The sequence below is a fragment of the Lissotriton helveticus genome, chromosome 10, assembly GCF_964261635.1.
Source record: "Lissotriton helveticus chromosome 10, aLisHel1.1, whole genome shotgun sequence".
Lineage (NCBI taxonomy): Eukaryota > Metazoa > Chordata > Amphibia > Caudata > Salamandridae > Lissotriton > Lissotriton helveticus.
Window position 1 is genome coordinate 252292404 of NC_136071.1, and position 24838 is coordinate 252317241.

The following is a 24838-nucleotide window of genomic DNA, read 5'->3' on the forward strand; positions in this document are numbered from 1 at the left end:
ATCAGTTCTGCGCGTTGGAATTTCCAAGGCGGCACTCGCTCGGAGATGCTTTTCGTCGCAAGTGGAGTTGCGGTCTGTTGTACGCCTTTCCGCCTATACCACTTCTGCCCAGAGTGCTGAAGAAGATCAGGCGCGACCGGGCCCAAGTCATCCTTGTGGCTCCGGACTGGGCTCGAAGGTACTGGTATCCCGAGCTACTCAGTATGTCAGTCGATCCCCCGGTTCGTCTGCCTCTTCAGGAGGACCTTCTGTCGCAGCAGCAGGGGACGGTCCTCCACCCGAACCTATCCAGTCTCCACCTCCATGCTTGGAGATTGAGCTGCGACAGTTGAGTCCATTTGACTTGCCTCCTGAAGTCTGTAACGTCATTCTGGCAGCCAGGCGTCCCTCCACAAAGTCGGTATACGCCTGCAGGTGGAACAGATTTGTGGCATGTAAATGTATTGCGACTTATATAGCGCACGTATCACCCGAAGGTATCAAGGCGCTTGCTTAGGGAACCCGTCCTGGTATTCCCCTGTGAGATACCCCGGCAGGGTATCCACAAGGTGAAAGCCAGGCATCCCGCCGCGAGGGGCCGTAGTGGAGATTAAGCAAGCTATTGCCCAGAGTCGCAGAGTGTGACCCCGTGAGTCGAGTAGGCACCGGAGCGAGAATTGTCGAGTCCGTGGAATTTTTGAGCTTGAGACCCGCCGAGGCGGGGAATCGAACCCTGGTCCACGGCCGATCTCAGCATCCGGGTCTGCCGCCTCTAACCACTGAGCCACGCTTCTCCATGGTGCACAGCAAAGGCTGTGGATCCTCTTGCTGCCCCTCTTTCGGAGGTTCTTCTCTTCCTTCTTTCTCTTGCCCAGCAGGGCTCTGCTCTGGGCACTATCAAGGGCTACCTTTCTGCCCTTTCAGCCTTTCTCAGGCTTCCTGATCAGCCTTCGTTGTTCAAGTCCCCTATTGTAAACAGATTTCTTAAGGGCATCACTCACACTTTTCCTCCTGTTCCGTTTGTGATGCCTCAGTGGGACTTGAACCTGGTTCTGACTTTTCTGATGTGCGCTCCTTTTGAGCCACTTCACAATTGCCCTCTTCGCCTTCTGACTTTGAAGACTGCTTTCCTGGTTGCCATCACCTCTGCCAGGAGAGTGAGTGAGCTCCAGGCTCTTTCTTGTACTCCACCTTTCCTTTCTGTCCATCCGGACAAAGTGGTGCTTCGTACCAAACCATCTTTCCTGCCCAAGGTTGTCACGGCCTTCCACATCGGGCAGTCTATTACCTTGCCTACCTTCTTTCCGCCACCGCATCCCTCTAAAGAGGAAGAGCGGCTCCATCGTCTGGACCCAAAACGTGCGCTCTCGTTTTATCTGGATCGCACACGCCAGTTCCGGGTGGATGGCCAACTCTTTGTTGGTTACGTGGGCGCTAAGAAGGGGAAAGCGGTGCACAAGAGGACCATCTCCTGGTGGATCATCTTGTGTATCCAGGCATGCTACTTCTTGGCTAGGAAGGAGCCCCCTGCTGGATTGCGCGCTCATTCTACCCGAGCCACGGCGACTACCACTGCCCTGGGCAGGGGTGTGCCCTTACAAGACATCTGTCCGGCAGCTACGTGGGCATCGCTGCACACGTTTGCAAGACACTACTGCCTGGACAGCCAAGTACGGAGGGATGGCTTCTTTGGCCGTTCCGTCCTCCAGGACTTTCTGGTGTGATTATTGGTTCGCAGACCCACCACCGGGGTTGGTATTGCTGGGGTATCTATTCTAAGGTAAGGGATCTAATACTAACGTGTCTCTTTCAGATGTACAAGTTACTACTTGTGTAACGATATATCTGTAAGAGACATTAGTTAGTATTCGATTCCTTACCGACCCACCCATCCTCCCCGTTCTGCGAACCAATATCTAGGGTTAGGGTTGTCCCCTTCAGGGCCCTAGTTTCAATGGCACCAGTGTTGGTTTTTAACATGGCTCTGCGTTTCTGGCGCGGAAAAGCTGTCTAAGAACTGACGTCAGCACACGGAGGCGGCGTCTAAGTACTCCGACGACGTCATCACGACGCCGAGGACGGACGCGGAGCCGCAGACGACGCCTACCGACGCGCAAGGGTACTGCTACGCAAAAGTTTCCGGATCCAGTCTGACGCCTGGGGATATTCTAAGGTAAGGAATCTAATACTAACTAATGTCTCTTACAGATATATCGTTACACAAGTAGTAACTTGTGCTTTGGTAACGATGTATCTGGTAGAGACTATTCTAGCCGCAGATTCCTTCACAGCCCGCCCTTCCTCCCCTATTCTGCTAGGACCCTTGGGTTGGTCTTCGGTACTCGCCTCCCAGTGGGGGGCTGTATCTCCTGTGAGTGCCTTCCTTGTCTTGACGGGTGGCTTCGTCTGGGGGAGGTTCATTCCTCCTTTGTTTTGTGGATGAAGAGGTTCAGGTGCCCTGCTGCTCTGGCTACTCCAGGTTTGGGAGGGATTGCTTTCAATCCCTGTCCTCCCTCCCCTTCCTTCCTTCCATTGCTATCTGTGATTAAGGGTCATCTGGCCATGTCTTGCCTTTGTCCCTTGTGGGTGGTTGCCCTCTATGTTGGCGTGGCTTGGAGGTTTGTTGTCCCTGTCTGTATTGGGACTGGTCCCCTTCCTTGTACAGGATGGCATGGTAGGTTTCCTATGTGTACCATGACTTTTTCGCATGTTCCTTGCCTCCGGGGCACAGGGGTGGGAGGCTGTCTATGTGCTGGCAGGGTGGTTGCGCAGGGCTATGCTTGTTTCTTCTTCTTTCCCTGCCTTGGGTTCTGCGGTGTTGACACTTCTGTGGGTGGTGGTGTTAGTCACCGTTTCTTTCCAATTTTTCTGCTCCTCGCACACTGTTACCCTCCTTCCACAGTTTATCTGGCAGTTTCTCGTTGTGGTGCGGTAAAGTTCTCAGAAGAAAACTGACAGAAGCGCGCCGGGGTGGGTCTTATGTGACCTTGCTGACATCACGTGCGTGGACGACGCCTGGACGGAGTCGCGTGATGCCACCCCGGCGCGCTGGGATGCTGTGGCAAAAAAGTTTCCGGATCTAGTCTCACGCCTGGGAGTAATTCTATGTGAAGGAATCTGCAGCTAAAATTGTCTCTACCAGATACATACTTACCGAAGGTAAGTAACTCGTACAACGGTGCCAACGTAATACCCAGATCCTGCAAATTCGAATCCTTCCTTGGGTTTCCCCACTGTGGATTCCTCGATGACACCTGCAGTTTCTGTTTACAGGCCCCCTCTAATGCGACTGCTCCTGATAAGAAAAACCTGACACCTCTTTACCATCACCCCTGGCCCGTGGAGGAGAGGACCAAAGGTGCCCCCACGTCCTTGAACATAGTGAGACTTGATGCCCCCCCCCCCCCTTTTCTGGCTTCCCAGTCAAAGCCTGCAGCCTCTTTTCGCGAAGACCGATCCCTTTTGACTTCCATTAGGCACCCAACGCTGTTTTACACTTCTGCACCTGGCCGCCCTAGTGCTGCCTCTGGTGGTGTCTGGCTGGTGTAGCCATGGACCTTGCCCTCCACTCACCTGAAGTCCCAGAGATTGCTCTCATAAGTCGCTGTACTATTACGGAATCCGGTACTTGTTTTTCTGCCTATAGGACAACATTGCAGCGTCTGAAAAATGCACAGTTGACCTTGTAAATCCAAAAGTATTTCTATTGAAAAATGTACTTAATTTTTTGCGTCCCTACCCCCCAAATGCCCTTGATTCAAGGGGTTCTCAAAAATGTTTGCCAAGAATGGACCCATTTCAGTCTCATTTCCTGGATTGGCCATGAAGGTTGTGGTATGCAGATCTCCTGCGCTACTCCATGTGTCTCCCACTACAGCTTCCAATCGAGACGGGCCTTTTCTCCTAGTCTTGGGGAAATGCTTCTCCACCCCATTTTCTGAGGCCTTCACCTACATACTTGGAGATTTAGCAGTTACATCTGAATTCTTTTTGGCTTCCACCGGATGTTGTAGACTTTTCCTTATCAGCCTTTCGCCCCCTCTGCCAAATCTGCTTACTGGGGCATATGGCGTAACTATGCTGCAAGGTGTGCAAACAGTAATGTGGACTCCTTGCCGGCCAAGCTGTCTCAGGTCCTGCAATGCACACTTTCTCTTGCTTAGAGGTGTTTTGCAATATGGACTGTCGACTGGATATTTAGCTGGAATGTATGACCGTATCATGCATGCATTTAGGACGCATGCTTTCCAAATGCCGTCTTTTGTATGAACGCGTCTTTAGGACACATTTGTTCAGCGCGCAAGTTGTTTTAACAACGTGCTTTAGGGGAGTACTGGATGTTGGAATAGTTTACTATTCCAACTCCAGTCTGCGCAACAGTAGGTGGAAGGTGTTGGACTTCATATCCAACACAATTCCACCAACATGCCCCCCTAAAGTTGCTGTTATGATTTGCGAGCTGAATTAATGCGTGCTAATGCCGGGTTTGTTCTATTGCTGGCGCTGTGTTGGCACAGCGTGATTCCGTCTTCGTCCGGAAGGACGTTTCCCATTTAGCTGCCTTGTATGCATTTCTCTTTCTGCCAGACCAGCCATCCTTTTTCAACTGCCCTAATGTTTTGCATTTTTTTAAGCTTTTGATGAACATGTATCCTCCAACCCCCTTTGTTTGCGTCTATGGGACCTTAATTTAGTCTTGGCTTAAATTATGGGTAACCTGTGCCCCTACTTAGTTGTCCCCAAAGGAAAACATCTGCATCTGATGGAGACTTCTAGCTGCAGATTCCTTACCTTTGATTATCCCCAGGCATCAGACTGGATCCGGAAGATTTTCGAGCGGTACCACTGCGCCGGAAGGTGGTGGTGTTTTGTTTAGTACCTATATAGGTTCCACCTCAGTGCACTGACGTCCTTTCTTTCCTTTCTGCACCAGATAGCATTAATCTGGATTGAGCTATCCCTCAGTCTCTTTTTACTGGCCTTTATTGCCTTTTTGTTGACCTTTTTCTGGGATTTTTCTCCTGGTGTGAGAAGTTCACCTAAGAAGCCCCATGCGGGGCCTGTCACAGGCTTATGTTGGTGATAAACCCCCATTTGATATTATGATGTTATTGTGGTGCTTTGAGCCTGGACATGACTTCAAGGCATGTGCGGACTACACTGCCATGCACCCAAAGGCGCTGAAGAACGATCCTTCAAGCTCATCGCCGCCCGACGTCGGTTGACTCTGGAGGTCGAAGTAGGGCCCCAAGAATCCCTTTGGGGAACTAGAACAGAGCCATCTGCAACACAGCGACCTTCTTCAGCACCCACTCTGCATTCCCCATCATCATCCCCATCATACCAGACTACGATGCAGAGCAGGATGGGTGTTTTCTGACACCATGTCCAGTGTTGACAAAGGACATCCTCCCAGAAGAGGAGTCAGTGCATTATTTAATGGATAGGCCTGGAAAGGAAGACGTTTAGGAGGGGTCTATGGACCCTTGTGGGTAAGAACCAGTTGTGGAGGACAACTGGTATGAGGATCTGGGTGAGGCCAGTGTGTTAGACATCTCTCCAAACACTGGCCTGGTTTCCACTCCTACTGTGGCTACGGAGGAGGTAGTCTCTTTTGCTGAATCTATGATTAAACCACTACTTCCTTAACAACGAATTCTTAAAACCACGAATGCTGAACCACGAACAATGCTTAACCACTACATTCCTAACAACGACTTCCTGAACCACGAAAAATATACAATTAACTAAATTAGCTCGTTATCCAATTATACTACTCAGTGCTTTTAAAAACGCATGTTTAAAATCATTTTACAATATTAATAAATGAATTCCCCAAAAACATTTAAATTTTGTCTCAATGCATTTATTTTGCCTACCTCTAAACCTTAAGCCCCTACCTCATTGTCCTGGAATGGCAGGGGATAAATGCCCTTTTATCCTATATTCGGGAATCTTCCCTTCTCGCCACTTTCCCTCTCCTTTTCATGTACACAATCTCCTCAATGTACTACCTCTCCTTTCTCGCTGATAAAGTGAGCTGGTCTCCCTTCGTGAATCCTCCTGCCAGAACCAAGACACATTGAGTAAAACTCTGAAGCTGTTCGCCTGTTCATGCTTCAAACTACTTCCGCCTCGATCCAAACCATGAAATAGCATGTAACTTTGATGCTGTTCTCCTGTCCAAGGAGGCGCCACCTTGTGTGTTTTCCCTGCCCTAACATTAAAGCAGGCAAATTGAGTGTTCCCGAGCACCCGAGACTTGAAAATAGCATTCCCTCATCACAGTTTGTTTTCTACCCAGCTAACAATGTAACCACACGACAAATCTTCTTTTTTATATCACGTATTGTGGAGGGTGTACAGACAGCCTGACAGAGTAGTAAACTAAAAGGAAGAGAGGCTGGCAAAGGTGTCAGCGTGCATTGCGGATGGTGATGGATTGAGAATTGAGATCCTTCCGTGGAGGGGAAATAGCCTTAATCACAAATCTTTTATATAGACGGTAATAAACAACAAATTTTTACAACAACCTATTTCGTTGTTCATGTAGTTGTTGTTCATGTAAGCCATGATTTCATTGAGTCGTTGTTCAGGAAAGGTCGTTGTTAAAATTTGTTGTTTAGTACCATCGTTGTAAAAGATTCGTGATTAAGGCGGTTTCCCCTCCTTTGCTATGGTGGTGCGCAGTGCTGCGGAGATCCTGGACCTTAACCTGCCTTTATTAGCAGTCCAAACTAATGTTTTGATGGAGGTGCTTCAGCTGGGTGTTTTCCCCCCTCAGAAACTTTGCTCCCATTTATTGAATCCTTATGGACGTCCTACTTTGGCCTGGTCCAAGCCCTGCATATGGGATCCTGTGAATAGGACGATTGCCCTCGCACCATCGCCACGCTTTGGAGGATCCCAGCTTCCTTTCCCAGCACCTCTCCCTGGAGAGCTTGGTGGTCCAAACCTCCTGCATGCCGCATTCACCCTGGCGAATTCCCTACCACTCCACCTGATAGATGGAGTGGTAGGGAACTCAAGAGGTGGATAGGGAATCCAAGAGGCTAGACACCTTCAGTAAGAGAATGTTTTCTTCAACCAGCCTGGCACTCTAGTCGGTGAACACCGCATGCATATTGGGCCATTATTACCATACTTTTTGGTATTCGGTTGCCCAAGTGCTGCCTATCGACTCTGAGGCGGCCCAGGCTATACACAGGCGGTTGCTAACAGGAGAGATGCAGCAAATTCTCTATCAGATGTGAACTTGACACAACTCATTCACTAGGCAGAGCGACTTTGTAGTCTGTCGCATCGCGTCTCAACGCCTGCCTGAAAACATCTTGTTTTTCAGGGGATGTTCAGGCTACCCTCATGGACATGCTCTTTTATGGCTCTAGTCTATTTGGAGAGGAAGCAGATTCAGTGCTTGCATGCCTCAAGGACAGCAGGACTACAGCCAGGTCCTTGGGGTTGTCTATGGCTCCTCGTCCACCTTCAATGACTACGGAAGTGGTCTTCAACTACGCCCATGCCCACAGCTAACAGGCTTCCAGGCTTTTTTGTGCAGAGTGCATGCTTCTCAGTGACCACATGGTACAGGTGGACTGGCGTCTGGGCCAGTCCACCACCATCTCGACAGCCACTGCCTCCAAGTCCTTTTAGTTTGCTATCAGACCATCATGGGCACCCAGTGGCAGGATACGCCATCACCTCCCCTATTGGAGGTAAGTAACATCAGACCATTGTGTACTAGTTTGTCCAAAGGGGCTACTACCTCCCCTTTGTGATACCAACACAGCCCATTCCACCCACTTACGACTGGCTGACTGAGGACCATCTCTCCTTGCCCCGTCAAGAGGTGTAGGCTCTCCTGGCCAAGGGAGCGATAGAGTGTGGGCCGGCATCAGAAGTAGTGTATACCAAATGACAACGTCTCAACAGGTAATGATAAAAAACAAATTCAGAAAGCATGCACAAAGGTTGCAAGAATGACGAGACAGGGACTCAATAATGGTTATTGTAACAAATGCACAGAGTTTAGTCTATATTCGAAATAAGGTGAACAAAATCAATGAAGGCACGATATAACAATTGATGTACATGTAACTTGTACGTACTTGTGCACATGGGTGACCATGAAAAAGCAAGGTGAGCGGCGGAAGTGACAAGTGAGACAGCAGAAAAACGGTGCAAGGTAAACCTGAATAACAATATATACGAAGACTTTTTGTTTCTCTCATGGTTTAAATTCATTTACAAGAGGTTATAGGTAAGAGGTAGATAACATGACTGGGTACAAAAGTCCTTTAATCAAGTCATTTAACTGAGAGTTAAGTTGGCATATGTCAAACACAGGAAGGATTTCCAATATAATTAATCATGTCCAGTAGGGTAGAATATTTTTTTTGCTGAGAATTAAACTTGCATCAACTTTATAAATATCCCTAGTTGTGTGTGTCCCTGTTTCTTTTCATTATTTGTGGAATGTAATTTACTCAGAGTAGCTCTCAACTTGTCTTTTTCTGCAATTTTGAAATCTTCAATAGTACTTTCTCATCTTTTATCTAGGAAACAAACTCTCCTCAGCAATACCCACCTTGCTTGGAAGTATTCAAGGAGAAGAGATGTTGGAAGGTGATGATTGTGATGTGGGAAGTCCTCCAGCTTCTCAAGAAAGCAGCATGGATGAATTGAACAGTGGCTTAAATGAAGACCAAGCAATGATGCAAGACTGCTACAGCAAAATTGTAGACAAATTGTCCTCTGCAAATCCAACAATGGTGTTACAAGTAGGGGCTCATTTTTTAGACTATTTTCAATCATTCCACCCTTTATCTTTATGTATGTGATTGTTTAGACACAGTAATTTGCAGATAAATGTCCAAAGACGTTAGTGAATAGACCAATAGTAATGACACTTTATGCTTTAACCATAGTTTCAGTTCTTCACTGTGTGTAAAATATGCAAAAGTTTAACTGCTCAACTGAGGTTAAGGACATGATGTCCATCTACTTCCTGTGGAAATGCTGTGCATTCGGTGGACCTGTGGGGGAGATGTTCTTGGCACTAAAACAGATTGCAGGGGATTTCAAAATGCTGAAGGCCCATGGTGAGAGTGAGCTGGGTCAGAGTTTGGTTAGTGCTAACTGAGCTACGTTGATAATAAACAGCTGCAGTGCAAATGAATTACAAGAATAGCTTTCTAGGATCCTTGTTCCTGCAGCACCCAGGTTTTTGTTATGCAGTGACACTGCAATGGTTTTACCAGAATGCAGACTCCCTTGAAGGCTGCACACAGGTGCCCTTTTGAGATGCTGGCCTTGCAGATCTTGGGAAAATACGGACAATGTAGGGTTCCCTAGTGGTGTCAGCCACAATGAAGAAAGTCTGTTCTTTATTCCAGATGTGAGAAGTTATATAACAGAATTGCTGGCTGGGCTGTTTTCACATGCTAGCCGTGGGCAGCCAGAGTATTGCTATGTCGGTAACTAGTCGCATTAGTTGTCTTTTGCAACGCCGACACAGTGCACTTTAGGCCCATGTCAGCTGTAGCTCTAGAACACTGACCAAATGGGCAGATTGCGCCAGTACCTGGAAGTTGTACATTCAGGTGTGCTGGGGTGGTGTTTGGCTCACTGCTCAAACAAGAAGACTCTGGAGGACCATGCTGGTGAACAAGACTCATCTCACCTTCATTTTGGTGTCCCTATGATGGACGAGTTGAACTTGGAACTGCTGCCTTGGGAAAGCAGACCTCTTTGCAAGCCTGGTCAGCTCATTACGGTGCAGTTCTAAGTGCAACAGTTCCATGGCATTCTGGAACAGGGATTGGAAATGTCACTAAGTCTCCATCTTTAAGTGAAGGGCCTACCACCAACACAGTGCTAAGGACAGAGTAAAGAACATGCATGTAAAAAAGTTAAACTTCATTACTGCTTTTGCAGATCCAGTAACCGGGCGGGGAACATTTTGAGCAGAATGTCACTGATTTGTTCCTGTGGGAACTGCCCCCAAGAGGTATTAGTGGGGGCAATACTACAACTGAACTTGTATAGGTACTCATTGAGGCAGCAGGCTTTACTACGAGCAGATTCAGACCCTGCAGAGGAGGTGACAATGTTCATCGGACAAACTGTGGCACGCCTGCCGTTCCTGGAATAACTGGGCAAAAGTTGCAGAGAATGCTTGGTTATTGAGAAGAATGTGCTTAAAATCTTAAAAGGGGGACAGAAGAGCGAAGAATCAAGTTGCACACCATTGACTGAATTGTGAGAAACGCATGCTTCTCTCCTACTGGCTTCTGGTTCTTTCTAGTGGGTCCACTTCAGAGCTCTTTTCTTTTCTGTTTGTTGTAAAGCAATGTTGCAGTGGATAACTTGAATCTCTGCTCTGGATTGGGTGCAGGCGGGCTAGTGTGTGCGTGGGGATACGTGTAAGGTTATATTTTTCTGCCATCCTGGTTGGTACTGTTAGCAGAATTCATGTGTGAAAACCTCAATAAGAACAGGAAAGCCAATAATGATTCTTTTTTTTTTTTTTTTTTGTTCAAAAACCTTTATTTGAGCAAGCATAGAAAAATACAAGAATGGGCCTACAACCTCACGGGCTGGCCGCTAATAATAAGGCACAAGGCACGAATCAGAAGTGTACACCCGTGGTCAGGCACAAATCAGCACCAAGCATTACTCCCAACATGTCACAGAGCATATTGAATTTTTATTTTATACAAAAAGAAAATCAAACACTAGAAAGGCGAATGCACGGTAATCAAGGTCAGCCCAAAGAACGGAGGGGATGGTCAACAATCAGGAGAACCTACCAAGAGCCCTGAGGCTCCAACAGAGTCGGGGGGCTGGGGGGGGGGGAGCAGCGGGGAGAATCGGAAATTCAAAAAACAGTATGAAAGGGTTCCGGGAACGCTCGCCTAGGGAGATAGGACAACATCAGTAGTGCCTACAAGGGGAGGTGTACAGATATCCCCACGATATTCATTCCACTGGCCCCAAATCTTCGTCCACGCCCCGGGTCTGCCCCTGGCCACATAAACAGTCTTCTCACGAAACATGGACCAGTCCATGTTGTCCTCCCATTTCGAGACCTCAGGGGGCCTGGATGCACCCCAGAGTTGCACAATATCCCGTTTCGCAATCATGTAACCCAAGGTAGCCCATCTGGTCTGGGCCACAGAGTAGTCAGTGGGCTCCCACACATTCAACAGACATCGTCGAGGCTCCGGCCGCAGGGCAACACCAGTCACAGCAGTCATCACCTCAAGCACAGCAGTCCAGTAAGCCATCACAACCGGGCACTCCCAAAGAATGTGCAAAAAAGTAGCACTCAACCCACAACCACGCTTACATAACCCATCCAAGGAAAAGCCCATCGTTACCAGACGCGGACCAGTGACATACACTCGATGAAGGATTTTAAGTTGAACCAAACGGAGACGGGCAGGAATGGCTACCTCCTTGGGAGAAGAGAGTGCCGATTGCCAATCCTCGTCGTCCAGTTCCAACCCATCACCGACCCAAGCCTCCCGAAGTCGGACCAATAAGTCCGCCCGATTATTGATCAGCTTCTTATAGATCAGGGAAATAGTGCTATCAGGCAGGTGCCCATCAAGGACACGATCTTCGAGGGGGGAAGACTCGGGCAGGGCCTCATCAGGAGTCAAGACTGAGGCGAGGGCGTGTCGGACCTGCAGATAACGAAAAAATTCCCTACCATTCAAACCATATTCCTCCTGGAGGGCCTGGAACGACTTCACACTACCCTTCGACCATACATCACCCACCTTACATAAACCAATCATATCCCAGCGGTCGAAGCCCTTAGTAGACCAGAGACACCCCAAACGTTCCGAGGCATAAAGCGGCGTCGCCAGCGTCAATCGATCCTCCCATCCCAAACTCACATTCGCGGCTCGCCACACAGTTACTGCAATCCTGGATGGGCCCACAAGATGGCGCCCGGCTGATCGAGAATAAAGCGCTCTATTAAAGTCCCCACCCGGCAGCTGGAGTCTATCCATCTCGAATGCAGGATTACGACCCGGTGAAAACATCACGTGATTAATAGCAGACAGCTGGGAAGCCCAATAATATCGCTTGATATCGGGGAGCGCCATGCCCCCGTCGTACCAAGGGATGGTGAGTTTCGCGAGGGCAATACGTGGACGCCCGTCCCAAATCAATTGCCTTTGAAGACTCTCGATCTCTCGGAAATAGGTCTTGGGGATAGCGTCATAGGAGTTCTGGAGCGCATAGAGGAACCGCGGCAAGGACATCATTTTAAACAGGGCCGCCCTGCCCAGAGGAGACAAAGGAAGCTTACGCCAACGGGCCACGTCCAGTCGCAATCTAAGCAACGGGGGAAGGAGATTACGCTCAAATCGGAGCGAGGAGTCCAACGTAATAAAAATCCCTAAATATTTGAAGCCAGACTGGACCACCTGGATAGGAAGTCTGCTCGGCAATGGGGGTAAAACACCCGAAAGAACATACACGCAGGACTTGGCCCAGTTAATAACGAGGCCCGAGTTGGCACCAAATGAAGTGAAAACGTCAAACAAAACTGTCAGAGATTTACGCGGGGAGGTGAGATATAAAAGAATGTCGTCCGCGTAAAGCGAAACGCGGTCCTCAAAGTCCGGAGACCAGCGAATCCCCTTGAGCGAAGGCTCCCACCGAAGCCAAGCAGCCAATGGTTCCAAGGCGAGTGCAAAAAGCAACGGAGACAAGGGGCATCCCTGACGGGTACCCCTACCAAGGGTGAAAGGGGCCGAAACTCTACCATTTACCACTACTTGTGCCAGAGGTTCCGCATATAATAACTTGATCCAACCAATAAACTCAGGCCCGAAACCAAATTTCTCAAGGGCCGCCCAAAGATAAGGCCACTCCACAGTGTCAAAAGCCATTGAGGCATCCAACGATGCCAAAATGGCCGGCTCCGTCAGAAGCCCCGCCCTCGCAATCGCGCCGTGGAGACGACGTAGGTTCAGAGCCGTGTTGCGATGCGGGATAAATCCGGATTGATCTGGATGGACCAAGCCACTAATGACCGTCAGGAGGCGGGACGCCAGGAGTTTCGCCAATACCTTGGGTTCAACATTTAGCAGAGATATGGGCCTATAGGATGAACAAAGGTCCCGCGGTTTACCATCCTTGGGGATGACAACTATCGTGGCCAGTCGCTGATCATAAGGGAGAATACCCCGTTCCCGGGACTCCAGAAACATGGCGCGAAGATATGGCGCCACTCTGTCGGGACGCAACTTGTACAGTTCAATCGGCAACCCGTTCGGGCCCAATGCTTTGCCCGAACGGAGTGAACGGATGGCAGTAGCTATCTCATCAACCGTAAAGGGGGAATCCAACGCCACACGATCCAAATCAGAGACACTGGGCAGAGCGATATCACGCAATAGAAGGCGAGAGTCAGCCACATCTCTCACAGACACAGGGGTATACACCACACGGAAGTACTCAGCAAAACGGTCAACTATTCCAATCGGGTCCGTCACACTCTCACCACTCGAAGACTGAATCACGGGTACCACACGATTAGCTCTCTCCTTCTTATCCAGCCATGCCAGCAATTTACCCGCTTTGTCACCCACATCATACAAACGACCCTGTTGCTCCCGATACATCACTTTAGCAGCATCCGTGACCATGGATTTATAGGCAAATTGTTTCAGACCCAGGGCGTGGAGTTTCGCAGACGTGACACCAGATTCCAAAGCATCCTCCAATGCAGAAATCTCTCCCTCAAGGTCCACCACCTCCCTATTCCTCGCCCTCTTAGCTTCAACAATAAGGGAGAGGGCCTGCCCACGAATCACCGTCTTAAAGGCCTCCCATAGGGACACAGCTGAGGAAACCGACCCCTCGTTATCCAGAAAATACGCGTCCAAAGACTTAAGCAAAAGGCTGCGGGTCTCGGGGGAGGTAAGGTACCACGGATTGATGGGAGCTACCCGGCCCACTGCCTCCACTCCAACCTCAAAACGAAGCCAGAGCGGAGAGTGGTCGGAAATACCCCTGGGTAGGTGCACAATCTCACGGACCGCTGGTGACTGAGCCGCAGGCATCAGGAAATAATCCAGTCTAGACAGACTCCCATGGGCCCCAGAATGAAAAGTGTATTGAAGCTGAGTAGGATGCAAAAGCCTCCAGCAATCCACCAAGCCAAAGGTATCCAAAAATCCACCCAACCACTGTTGGGCCGCAGGAGTATCTCTAGGGGGGTGGCGATCGTGGAGACCGGAGAACACCGAATTAAAATCACCAGCCAGAAAGAGAGTACTATCAGGGAGGTCCAACAAGACACGGCCCAAATCTGAAAAGGTAGAAGTCTGCAAGCCGGGGGGCACATAAACAGTAAATAAGGAGAGGGCACGACCCTCATAGCGACCCACAAGGACAGCATATCGCCCCCGATCATCCTGAATCACATCATCAATAGCTAGGGGGAGGGAAGCCCGAACAAGGATACCCACACCCCTAGAACCCGAGGTAAACCCCGAATGTGCTACGAGGCGATAGCCCCACCTATTCATTGCATGACAAACATTGCCTACCAAATGAGTCTCCTGTAGGAAAACAATATCGGGAGATAAACGTCGTATACATTTCAACACCACACTTCGTTTGATACGATCTCCCAGACCGTTAACGTTCCACGAAACAAATCTCAACCTGCTACCCCCCATCCCACCCAACAAAGCCCAAACCCCCCACCAATGAGCATGACACCAGAAACATCGTCAAATACAGGATAAAGTCGCCTTGAAAACAGAACACACAAACAACGAACTTCCCAACCACCCACCCCCCAAATAACAAGAAAACACCCCCCACCCTGCACCCCTGCAAAAAGCTAAAAAGCCACCCCAACCTGCAGTGTGCCTGTCGCCCAAGAACCCCTATTCTACGCAAAGACCCCGGAGGAGGAAAGGCTCCGTCCCACCCGCCACCCCGAACAAAACCAATGACGAGAAAAGGAACATACATCAAATCACATAAGCGGTAGAGGAACAAAGGCAAACACTCCTGGAAGAGTTATTCAAAACAAGGCACCAGGCATAGACGAAATGTTCAGCTCTCTACACCACCTTCAGCACCGCCCGGGTGGGCATCGGACTCAGTCTCAGGAGATCGGCTAGGCAAGGAGTCCAGCCAGTCATTCACAGCATCCGGCCGATCAAAGAAGAAAGTTCGGTCATTATACTCAACCCGCAGCCTGGTCGGAAAGAGCATAGCGTAGCGCATCCCCATGTCCCTAAGGCGCTTCTTGGCACCACGAAATCCCATCCGCTGCTTCTGGACCTGTTGGGAAAAGTCCGGATAAAAGTTCATCGTGGCATTCTCAAAGGCCACCGGGCCCTTCACCCGCGACGCCTGCAGGATAGCGTCCCGATCTCTATAGTGGAAAAGCTTGGCAACAATAGGTCTCGGCGGGGCGCCTGGCTTACCCTGGCCCCCCGGAACACGATGTGCACGCTCCACTGTGAAGAATTTACTAAGGCCAGACGGAGAAAGGTGGTTCTGGATCAGGTCTTCAACCAGGAGATCAACCGAGTGGGGTTCTGGGTTCTCCGGTACACCAACCACGCGAACATTACAGCGACGTGCCCTATTCTCAAAATCTTCCAAGCGCCGGGTCATGAAATCGTTCACCCTACGGAGATTGCCAATCTCCGTCTGTATCTCGGAGACGTCCGCCGTGAGGCTGGATGATTTGATATCCAACGACTTCACCTTTTCGTTCGTTTTGGAGAGATCGGCTCGAATTAGATTCACATCGATTGCCACGGTGTCAATTTTGTGGGTCAAGGTTTCGTATTGTCGGCCTATTGACTCTCTCATGCCAGAAATGGCGCCCATGATATCCTGCAAGGAAGGCTCCGTCGACGCATCCACGACGTGGTCAGATGCACTGGGACCGGGCAGGGCAGCTCCGGGGGACCCCTTAGAATGGGTATAACGGTCCATTACGTTGGACTGGACCGGACCCCCGCGCAGAGGTGTCTTCGTCTTGCGCGTCTCCCGGTCCCCTCTGCCCGCCATTTTGGAGATGCGTCACAAGGAGATTCACCAGGGTCAACGGACCGGGCACCAGAAATGGAGGCCTCGGGACCAAAGGACCGTAACAAGGGTATCACCAGGATAGGGGCAGCCAAATAGGAGAACAGTCCAGCCAAAGGCCCGACAGCTGACGCGTCTCCTGGAACCAGCTCTGGCCCGACCCTCTCGCCGATGTCCCAGTCAGAGGCAGAATCGAAACCGAAACTTAAGAAGGGGACCCACAAGTCCAATCCCCCTGCCGTTGTTGTTCAACTCCAAGACGGCCACCGAACCTCACCCAGTCCCGGGCGCACCTCAAGGGCGGAGCCCAAAAGTTCAAATCACCATAACTCAGGCACCCGGTGTCAAAATAAAGTTCTGAAAGGTCCAGGTAGATCAGCCCAACGTCCTCTATACCAATCCTCGCAAAAAATCAGGATTCATGCAGGATATTATGCCGGGAGCGGCGGGGGTCCGGGGAGCGCTGTGCTCACGCGGCCATCTCGGATGCCCGCCAAGCTCCTCCCCAATAATGATTCTTGAACTCTGCACAAATCAGTGCCCCAATTTTCTAATTTTCCTGCCAAATAAACAAGAGATGTATTAAAGGCCTTACTAATACCTTCACCCATTGAAGAACAAGCATTGGCATAGCCAATAGGTCTCGCCTTTGGGAACTTATAAGTGGTTAGCCATGCAAGCACACTATCGCTTATGCACCAACTAGAACAGCCGTTATCTCCACCACTTGAAGCACCTCTCTAGCCTGAAGAATGTGAGAGCATCTCTTCTACTTCAGAGAAAGTGACTATCTGGCAACACATACTGCGTGTAGCATGGACTGTTCCATTCACTCTTTAAAATTAGTTTTCAAATATTGCCTGCTGCTCCAAACTCCATATTACTTAGTTGGGGGGGTGATGGGGAAGGGAAAGTACAGTAGTAATCACGCACCACAAGAAGCGAGGGTGAAGCTGGAGACAGTACAGCGTCGGCGAAAGTGGAGGAGAAGGAGCATCTTGAAAATCATTTGTCTCTGTTTATATCTGCATCATTATGGGCGCCTTTTTCAAAAGATAACAGCTGACGCTCGCTTAAGCTCCCTGTCTCATTCTATGATCACAATAGTAGTGGGGGAGGGGCGGGTGGCCTTGGAAGTGTGAATACCCTCCTAAAAAAAACTGTAAACAAAGTGATACCGAGCCGAATAGAGTCCCCAATGATAAATTAATTGTACTAATAATTAGGCTCTAAAAATAGGCAATGTTATGGACAAAGCAAATTTAAACCTGCTGAAATGATCATATGCTTTTGCTGTTACCTAGCACTTTATTTAACAAGTGCCAAGTATTACCCCAGACAGTCTTTTCGTGTGCATTACCCTGCTGAGCTGTTACAGACTGTTTTGATATAATGCGTTGTGAGGCAGGGCAACAGCCACAATCCAAAACACCCTGTAAACAGCGAAGCAATGCCTTCAGGTGTTTCAAATACTCATCTGGTGTCCAGTATAAAAGGTACATGCACCTCTACTGTTTTAATGCACAACAATCACACATCAGTGGAATAGGTCACACCTGAAGCTACCCAGTAGATAGTAACCTGACCCACAAGGAATGCAGCTGCCACCTTGCATGCCACTACTCTCTCCCGCAGGCAAAACGCCTTGTGAGTGAACATAACAAAAGCGGTGGGACATGCACCCGCCTTTAGCCATTTGCGTGCTTTCATTATTGAAAGACACACGCAAAAGCCCATCCAATGTGTGGGAAGAGTCAGACGCACACAGAGTAGACCCAAGAAGCCTCGCAGAGAAATGCATCCGCGCTGCTAGGCTCGACCTAAAAACGATACGGACTGCATCTCATGACAATTTCACTCACATCCCCACTAAAAAGAACAAATCCCAAAATATATTTTAAATGTTATAGAAAAAATTCCAAGCTTAAAAGTTAGATTGCATTGAACTTTACCAAAGATGAATTGTTTGAACTTCCGAATTCACCATCACTCCTACTTTGCTGCCACTCCTTAATTCCTGAGCAGTAAAGTAACCACACTTGGTAGTTACTCTCAGCTGAGAAATGTTTACTGACACAATGTTGTCCACTACGATAAATTACGTAAGAACTACTTTGGGCCTTGGTGACATGTGGAAACATCTTCTTACTCTGTCTGATCAAGATTCATGGAGCTCTCCAGGAGATGCATAGGCAGTCTGTGATGATAACCTCTCCTTAAAGCATGTTCCCCCTACTCTGAGCTCTTTTATAGGCAGTCTTATGTTGGGTGAAAGAAAAAACGAGCTGCGTAGATATTCCAGGTCCATTTTCAAAACCCCGGGAAAAGGACTCTCGCTGCGCGACACTGCATGCGCAGTGTACGCTAGGCCCGAGCCCTAAAAATACATATACGAGAAGTGTAAGTCATTCATCTTTGGAATTTCTTACACAAGCTTACTACCAGAAATGTGATGGTGTCTTAAGCTGTGTAAGCTACACAGCTTTCCAGAGGGATAGACTACATGTTCATACCGTGGAGAAACAGATTAGATATTTTCTCTGAATGTCACTGAGATTAAATGTTTCCTCTGTCTTTTTACCCTGATCTCTGCAGGAGCTGTAGGATACGGATTAGGGCTAGTCATTTATAATCATTTTAATGATGTACGACTTATTCTCTAAATTGCCTTCTCACACTGTAAGTCCATATCTTAAGTGCAGGAGATTCCTGTTGTCCTGTACACTAATATCAGTTGAAAGAGATGTGTATTCTGACTACACTCTATTGTAGTGCTTCTCATATTTTTTAGAAGCACAACTCACTTTTTTATCCATCTGGCTTTAAAGGGCATCATGGTTCTTTTACTGTGATGTATAGTAGTGCACTGTCATGTACAGACAGCGCATTTTCTTTTGAAATGGCCACTACATTTGCACAGACATAGTTTTACTAACAAAACTGTATTGCACACAAATGGTAATGTGTGGAAATTGCGTATCACTGAATATTTTATTCGTGCATTATCAAGTAATGTGTCTTGATTTGTTTTGATCCTATTAAAATCCTTGTTTCTATCACACTTAAGAATTACAAAAAAATGTGCTTAATTATGGTTGAGCCTGCGGGAGCAGGCGCTAGCGCATGCGTCTCGTTTGCAAGACTCTATTGTTTACATAAAGGGCTTGAGACCCTCCCCTTGCTTACCATTTGTTTGCTGCAGCGTCCCTCTTCCTTGCAGCCACCTTAATTAGCCAGTACTGGCCAAACGTCTGTTCTGATCCTTAATGTGGAGCAGGGACCAAGCACACTGCCTTCCACTGCTCCCGACGTGATCGAGGTTCTATCTCTTACAAGTCTCGCTTCCCCCTGCCTGCTGCTCCCTCCTTAGCGCTTTAGATCGCTCTTGCCCCCTCCTGCGCAGTTGTTTGCTCCATTGTGGTTGTTTTCCCCAGCCGCATTGTTGCTTGGCTGGTCTGTATGCATACATAGATAGGATATTCAATGACCTGTTTGCAATCTTTATTTTCCACCCTTCACTATGCTTTTTTTTTGGGCAGCGTGAGGCAGGCAAGAATTATTTTTGTGTGAAATCAGGCTTCAAACAGGTCTGATAAAAATTGCAGTGTGCAAGTGCCAACAACGCTGACTGATAAAGCTAATTGCTCTGGTTTCGTTTTGTTGATGCTTGCCCGCCCGTGGTGTAGATTTAAGTATGTCCTTGGCACTCACTTCATTTTCATTCTGCAGTAATAGGGTTGCTAAATGCACAGTCCATTATCGACACGATAAGATGAAAGGCTGATGTGGCCTTACCTACACTGGAACCCATAACCTAGATATCCGGAGTAAGGGCTCAGCTCACTCTGCTGTCTTGCCCAGGGCACACACCCACGCGTCCCCGTCACATTTCTCTCAAACAGCTGCACTTCTGGACACTTTTAAACTCCAATTTCCCTTTCATTTCTATCCACAGTGAATTCAAAACATCTAGTTTTCAGTGCTCTTGCAGAACTCCTCAGCTGCCTATTTCCCACCCAAATCTGCACAAAAAACGTGCTTTAAGAATATAATTTAGCAATGCGTGATCGTTAGGTCATTTTGAATTATACAGTGCCAATTCAACCATTCATAATGTTAAGGTCAATAAAAGGATTGCCAGTGACTCTGGAATAACAGCACTGTCACTTATTGCGGTGCTCTCATAATCCACATTTTAGGTGGTAAATTAAAGCAAGTCACTAATTATAATTTCCATTCTTCGCCTTATTTTTAATATCCTTGGTTTAAATATGTAAATGCCATTCTTTTCCATCCGAGAATAGAGTGCCTGTTGCAATTTTTCTCTCTCTGGGAGAGGGTGGCAACTAAATGCCTCACAATCTAAATAAGTGATAATGCATTGTTTTATGTTACAATGCTCTATTGTGGTGCCATCCGATAAAACATATGCTTTGAAAAACGTTGATGTGCACCTTCAAGATACTCATCCAAGGCAGGTTGAAAAAAGTGCCCTAGAGTGCCAGGTTGTTTTTCTTAATGAATTCATGTAAGAGCCACCAAGTGATGTTTTTCACTGAGCCGCCATGCTCCCTACCATAGACACTTTCGCAGAGTAAAAGATGGTTTAGTCATCTAATGAAATGAGCATTGGCAAAGCCAATAGTTCTCGCTTACACAAGCGCTACTGGCTTTGTTAATGTCTTTTATTCATGTTGTGCTGCTGCTATGCTGGTTTGCTGCATGTCTGAATGTTGTTTTTTGTTTAAATAAAAGAACTTTGATGCAGCCAGCCACTCTGTCATACTTGTAAAAAATGTTTTACTTCAGCTATTCTGCTCAGAATCCATACTGCTGTACAACTTAGCTAAAAGAAATTGCCAAAGCCAATAGCTCTCTCGTAGTCGAGTCGTAATGGCTTTGCCAATGCTTGTTTTTACTTTCCTACTTGCTGAATGTGACAGATAATTTACAAGTCTTTACATTTTGTTGTGTGATACAAAAATGACATCCTACAGCCTTTGCTCTCATGCTCCCAGTTCTCTAGCAAGATTGTTACATATTTCACTTTACTTTTCTTACTCTCACTGCAGTTAGTTTGTAAACATCAATCCTATGTTAAACAAATAAGTAGCAATTGTCAGAAGACCGACTGTGACATTTGACCTCTGTCTTTTAAGATCAGCAAATGTGGCAAGATAAATACAGAATGTAAAGCATCTTTCTTTCTTTATTGCTCAGGCCACAGATGGGGAAACGCTGCTCTGTTGTAGTTTCCAGAAACATACATGTCTCTGTCCGGAATCGCTGCTACTGCACACGTTGTACGTTTTGTACTCTGCAGCAGCCACTTCAAATGGCTTCTACATAAAGCGGATGGGGGGTATCTGTGGACGTGACAAGGATACAAATGAGCAAATGTTTTTATTAATAGCATCCTCCTTTAGTGGTATTGGTCCATTGAGACTTTCAGGCTCTCTTTCCTAGTGAGAGATAAAAGGCAAATGCCGCTTGAGGGAGTGGGTTTCCTTGAATCTCGGGATTGCACTGTGAGAGCCGGGAAACACACTTGCTGTTGAGACACAGAGGTAAGCTCTACACAGTTGAGGCCAGCATTCACAATCTTAGATTTCAGGTGCATGGAATTAAGAGATGAATTGAATGCAAATTCCTAGAAGCAAATAGGCATCACTCTTTTAATCTCTGGTCTTTAGAGGCATGTTTTTTTTACTAGGATTGACATTGGGATCTCAGGCAATACAAACTGATTGCCACATTAGACACCATGCGGTTGCCCCTGTACAAGAGACCACATGGATGTGATGAAGGAAAAAAGAATGTTCCTGCCTGCTGCATTAGGGACTTCCCTATTCAAAGAACTGTGTCTCGCTATATCCTGAACTATTGCCCCAAGCTTTCTTCTCCAGAACTGGTTGCATAATTTTTCAGAGATGATTTGCACCCATCTCCTGAAAAGAGCCTGCCTGTAGGAAGCCGCTGCCATGTCTGATAGGAGCTTATTCCAAAGAGCCATGGTGCTTTTGAGGATAGGAACGAGCTGGTGCTGCAGGATAGCATCTCAGAGTGACTGTTGAAAGGGCCCTGGTTTAATGAAATCATTCCCAAGAGATCTCCAACCTACAGCAGGAACTGGACACCACGTTAACAGGAGAAAAAGCTTGGTTTAACCTACAGTTTCAATGTGAAAAGTGCTTGAGCTATAGATGAACCGTCTCCCTTTTTTTGGCCTATTTTTATTCTTGATTATTTTTACCATCATCTCCCTTTTTTAACACCTGGTTTTCCATGCTGTGAATTGACTTGTTTTTAAAAAAAAATATCTAGTATTAAACATTTTAGGATTCTTTTTATTTTTTAAACATATTGTTTGAACTTTATTTGCATTATTAACACTAGTACGTTCTCTGAGGACAGACTTGCTGCTCGAGCCAAGCCACCAATAATAATCAAATAATTCATTCCAGAAACCAAGTTAATTCTATGGATAGTTGTTTTGCCCTTACAGAGGTTCATTCACAGCATGTCCATATTGTAGCTTTCTTCCCATTTCTTAAATATTCCGAATTTGTAAAGTTATGATTGACCATGGCTGTACATGTGGTGTCTTCAAAACCTTTGTACATCCACTAATGCTCATTCATTTACCAGATGTCTTGGCGACATGTGGGACACACTTTCAGAACATTTCTATGTCAAATGCAGAGATTTATTCGTACAGGGTTTTTTGTAGAAGTGCCGACTGTTCTGGTAGCTGAACAGGAATCCTTGTGACCGGGAGAGTGGCAGGACTTTCACCAGAAATAGTTGTGATTGAAAGAGGGAGATAAACAGATTTAACATGCTAAAATTATCATGGCTTTGTGGAAAAATCTGGTGGCAAAAGGTCTCCTAAGGGCATTGTTTGGCACAAGGCTGTCTTTCAAAACGCTCCTTGAAATATTTCTTCCTACATCCACTGTTACCCACCCCAGGTGGTACGCAGAGCCCCCTCTTTCCTTCAATTTAAAAAAAAAAAATTGTACATTTCATATTTTCATATTTCTTTTTCGGTTTGAAAATGTCAAGCATTGTATAAGTGCATTAATAAAAAATAAAAAAATGGGCAGGGCTACCAGTCAGATTACGGTACCAAGTGGTTAAGTTACTGCGTTTGACTGACTACCAAGAAATACCCTGTTAAAAGGCATTGGTTTTGATATAACCTGCAAGCAATGATTTGGAGATGTGGGATCATCAAGTTGAGAATAGGCTTTCTGTAGTAGGGGATCTCGGTGTATAGTCCTAATCTAGTGAATAATCCCGCTCATGAGCGTGGACCCCGGTGCAATCAAAAATCTCTTAAATTGTCTAAAAATGCAGTCCTGCAAAGACACTTAAGAGAGAATTTAAAGACATATAATGCAGCCTATATCCACAGGCTACACTGTCCAGTACTTCAGCTAGACATTCCAAATTCCACCAAAAAACCACAACCAGCACAGCTTGCCAAGTTTTCTTCACAGAGAAAAACTTCCTCTTTTACCAGTAAAGCCTCAGGAATGATAGAGAGGAAGGGGAGGACAGACAAGCTCCAAAGGCTGCTATTATGTGGCTCAAAAAGGGATACCGTGCCTTTAAGAAAACTTTCTAGAACGTTCTCAGTATCCCAGAATGCCCTGCAGGTCCCATTTACTTTCAGTTCTTTTTGAAGGCGTATAACGCCAGACCTGTAGCATTCCGAACATAAACCTTTGTCTCCACCGGGGAGGAGGGCGGGCGCTTAGGACTATAACAGAGATACCCCTACTACAGAATTGGAGTTACAGGACAGAAATTACTCCTTCTGTAGTAGGGGATCTCTGTGTATAGTCATAATCAAGTGAATAGAATGGCAAGCCCATCCCCACACAAAGCGGCGGTGGAGAGAAAGAGTACACCACCACTACTGTGCGAACAGATTTCGCAGCGAAGCCTGCCACACCTGAGCATCTGCCCTGGCATCAGAGTCCAGACAGTAATGCTTAGCAAAGGTATGGACCGACTTCCAAGTGACGGCCCTGCAGATTTCTGCAATGGGAACATTACGTAGCAAAGCAGTCGTGGCAGCTTTGCCCCTGGTAGAATGAGCATTAGGTTTACCCCCTAAGGTCTTATTAGCCTTTTGATAACACAATTGAATACAGGACACAATCCACCTCGAAATGGACTGTTTAGAGGTAGCAAGACCTGTCCTGACTGACCCATAGTTGATAAACAATTGGTCCGACCTACGAATATCCTTGGTTTTATCCAGATAAAATTTCAACACCCTCCTGACATCCTGGGAATGTAGAGACCTTTCCGCTGGAGAAGAAGGATTCTGAAAAAACGTAGGCAAAGTTATGGTCTGGTTAACATGGAAATCAGAAATAACCTTAGGAAGAAATTTAGGGTGAGTACGCATAACAATCTTAGCAGCATGAAATACAGTATAAGGTTCTTGGCAACACAACGCCTGAATTTCACTCACCCTGCGGGCCGATGTAATGGCCACGAGGAACGCCGCCTTTCAGGACAGGTGCTGCAGCGAAGCCTTATGAATAGGTTCAAAAGGTTCCTTCAGCAATCTGGACAGCACCACATTCAATTCCACTGAAGGCGAAGTACGCCGGACAGGAGGAAACACTTTCTTCAAGCCTTCCAAAAAATCTTTGATCACAGGGATCTGGAAGAAGGAGGTCTGTGAAGGGCATTTCCTGTAGGCAGTAAGCGCGGCGAGATGAACCTTAATGGAATGACAGTTAAGGCCAGCCTGCGC

At 47.2% G+C, this 24838-nt stretch overlaps 1 protein-coding gene across 1 annotated transcript in view; it reads left to right on the forward strand.

Moving 5' to 3' along the window:
- The window catches only part of SMG1 (SMG1 nonsense mediated mRNA decay associated PI3K related kinase), a 1634890-nt gene that overhangs the window by 1021047 nt on the left and 589005 nt on the right, over positions 1-24838 (forward strand). Inside the window, exon 37 of the mRNA XM_078665250.1 lies at positions 8539-8759. Coding sequence (XP_078521376.1) covers positions 8539-8759 — 221 coding nt within the window. The remainder of the gene's footprint in view (positions 1-8538; positions 8760-24838) is intronic.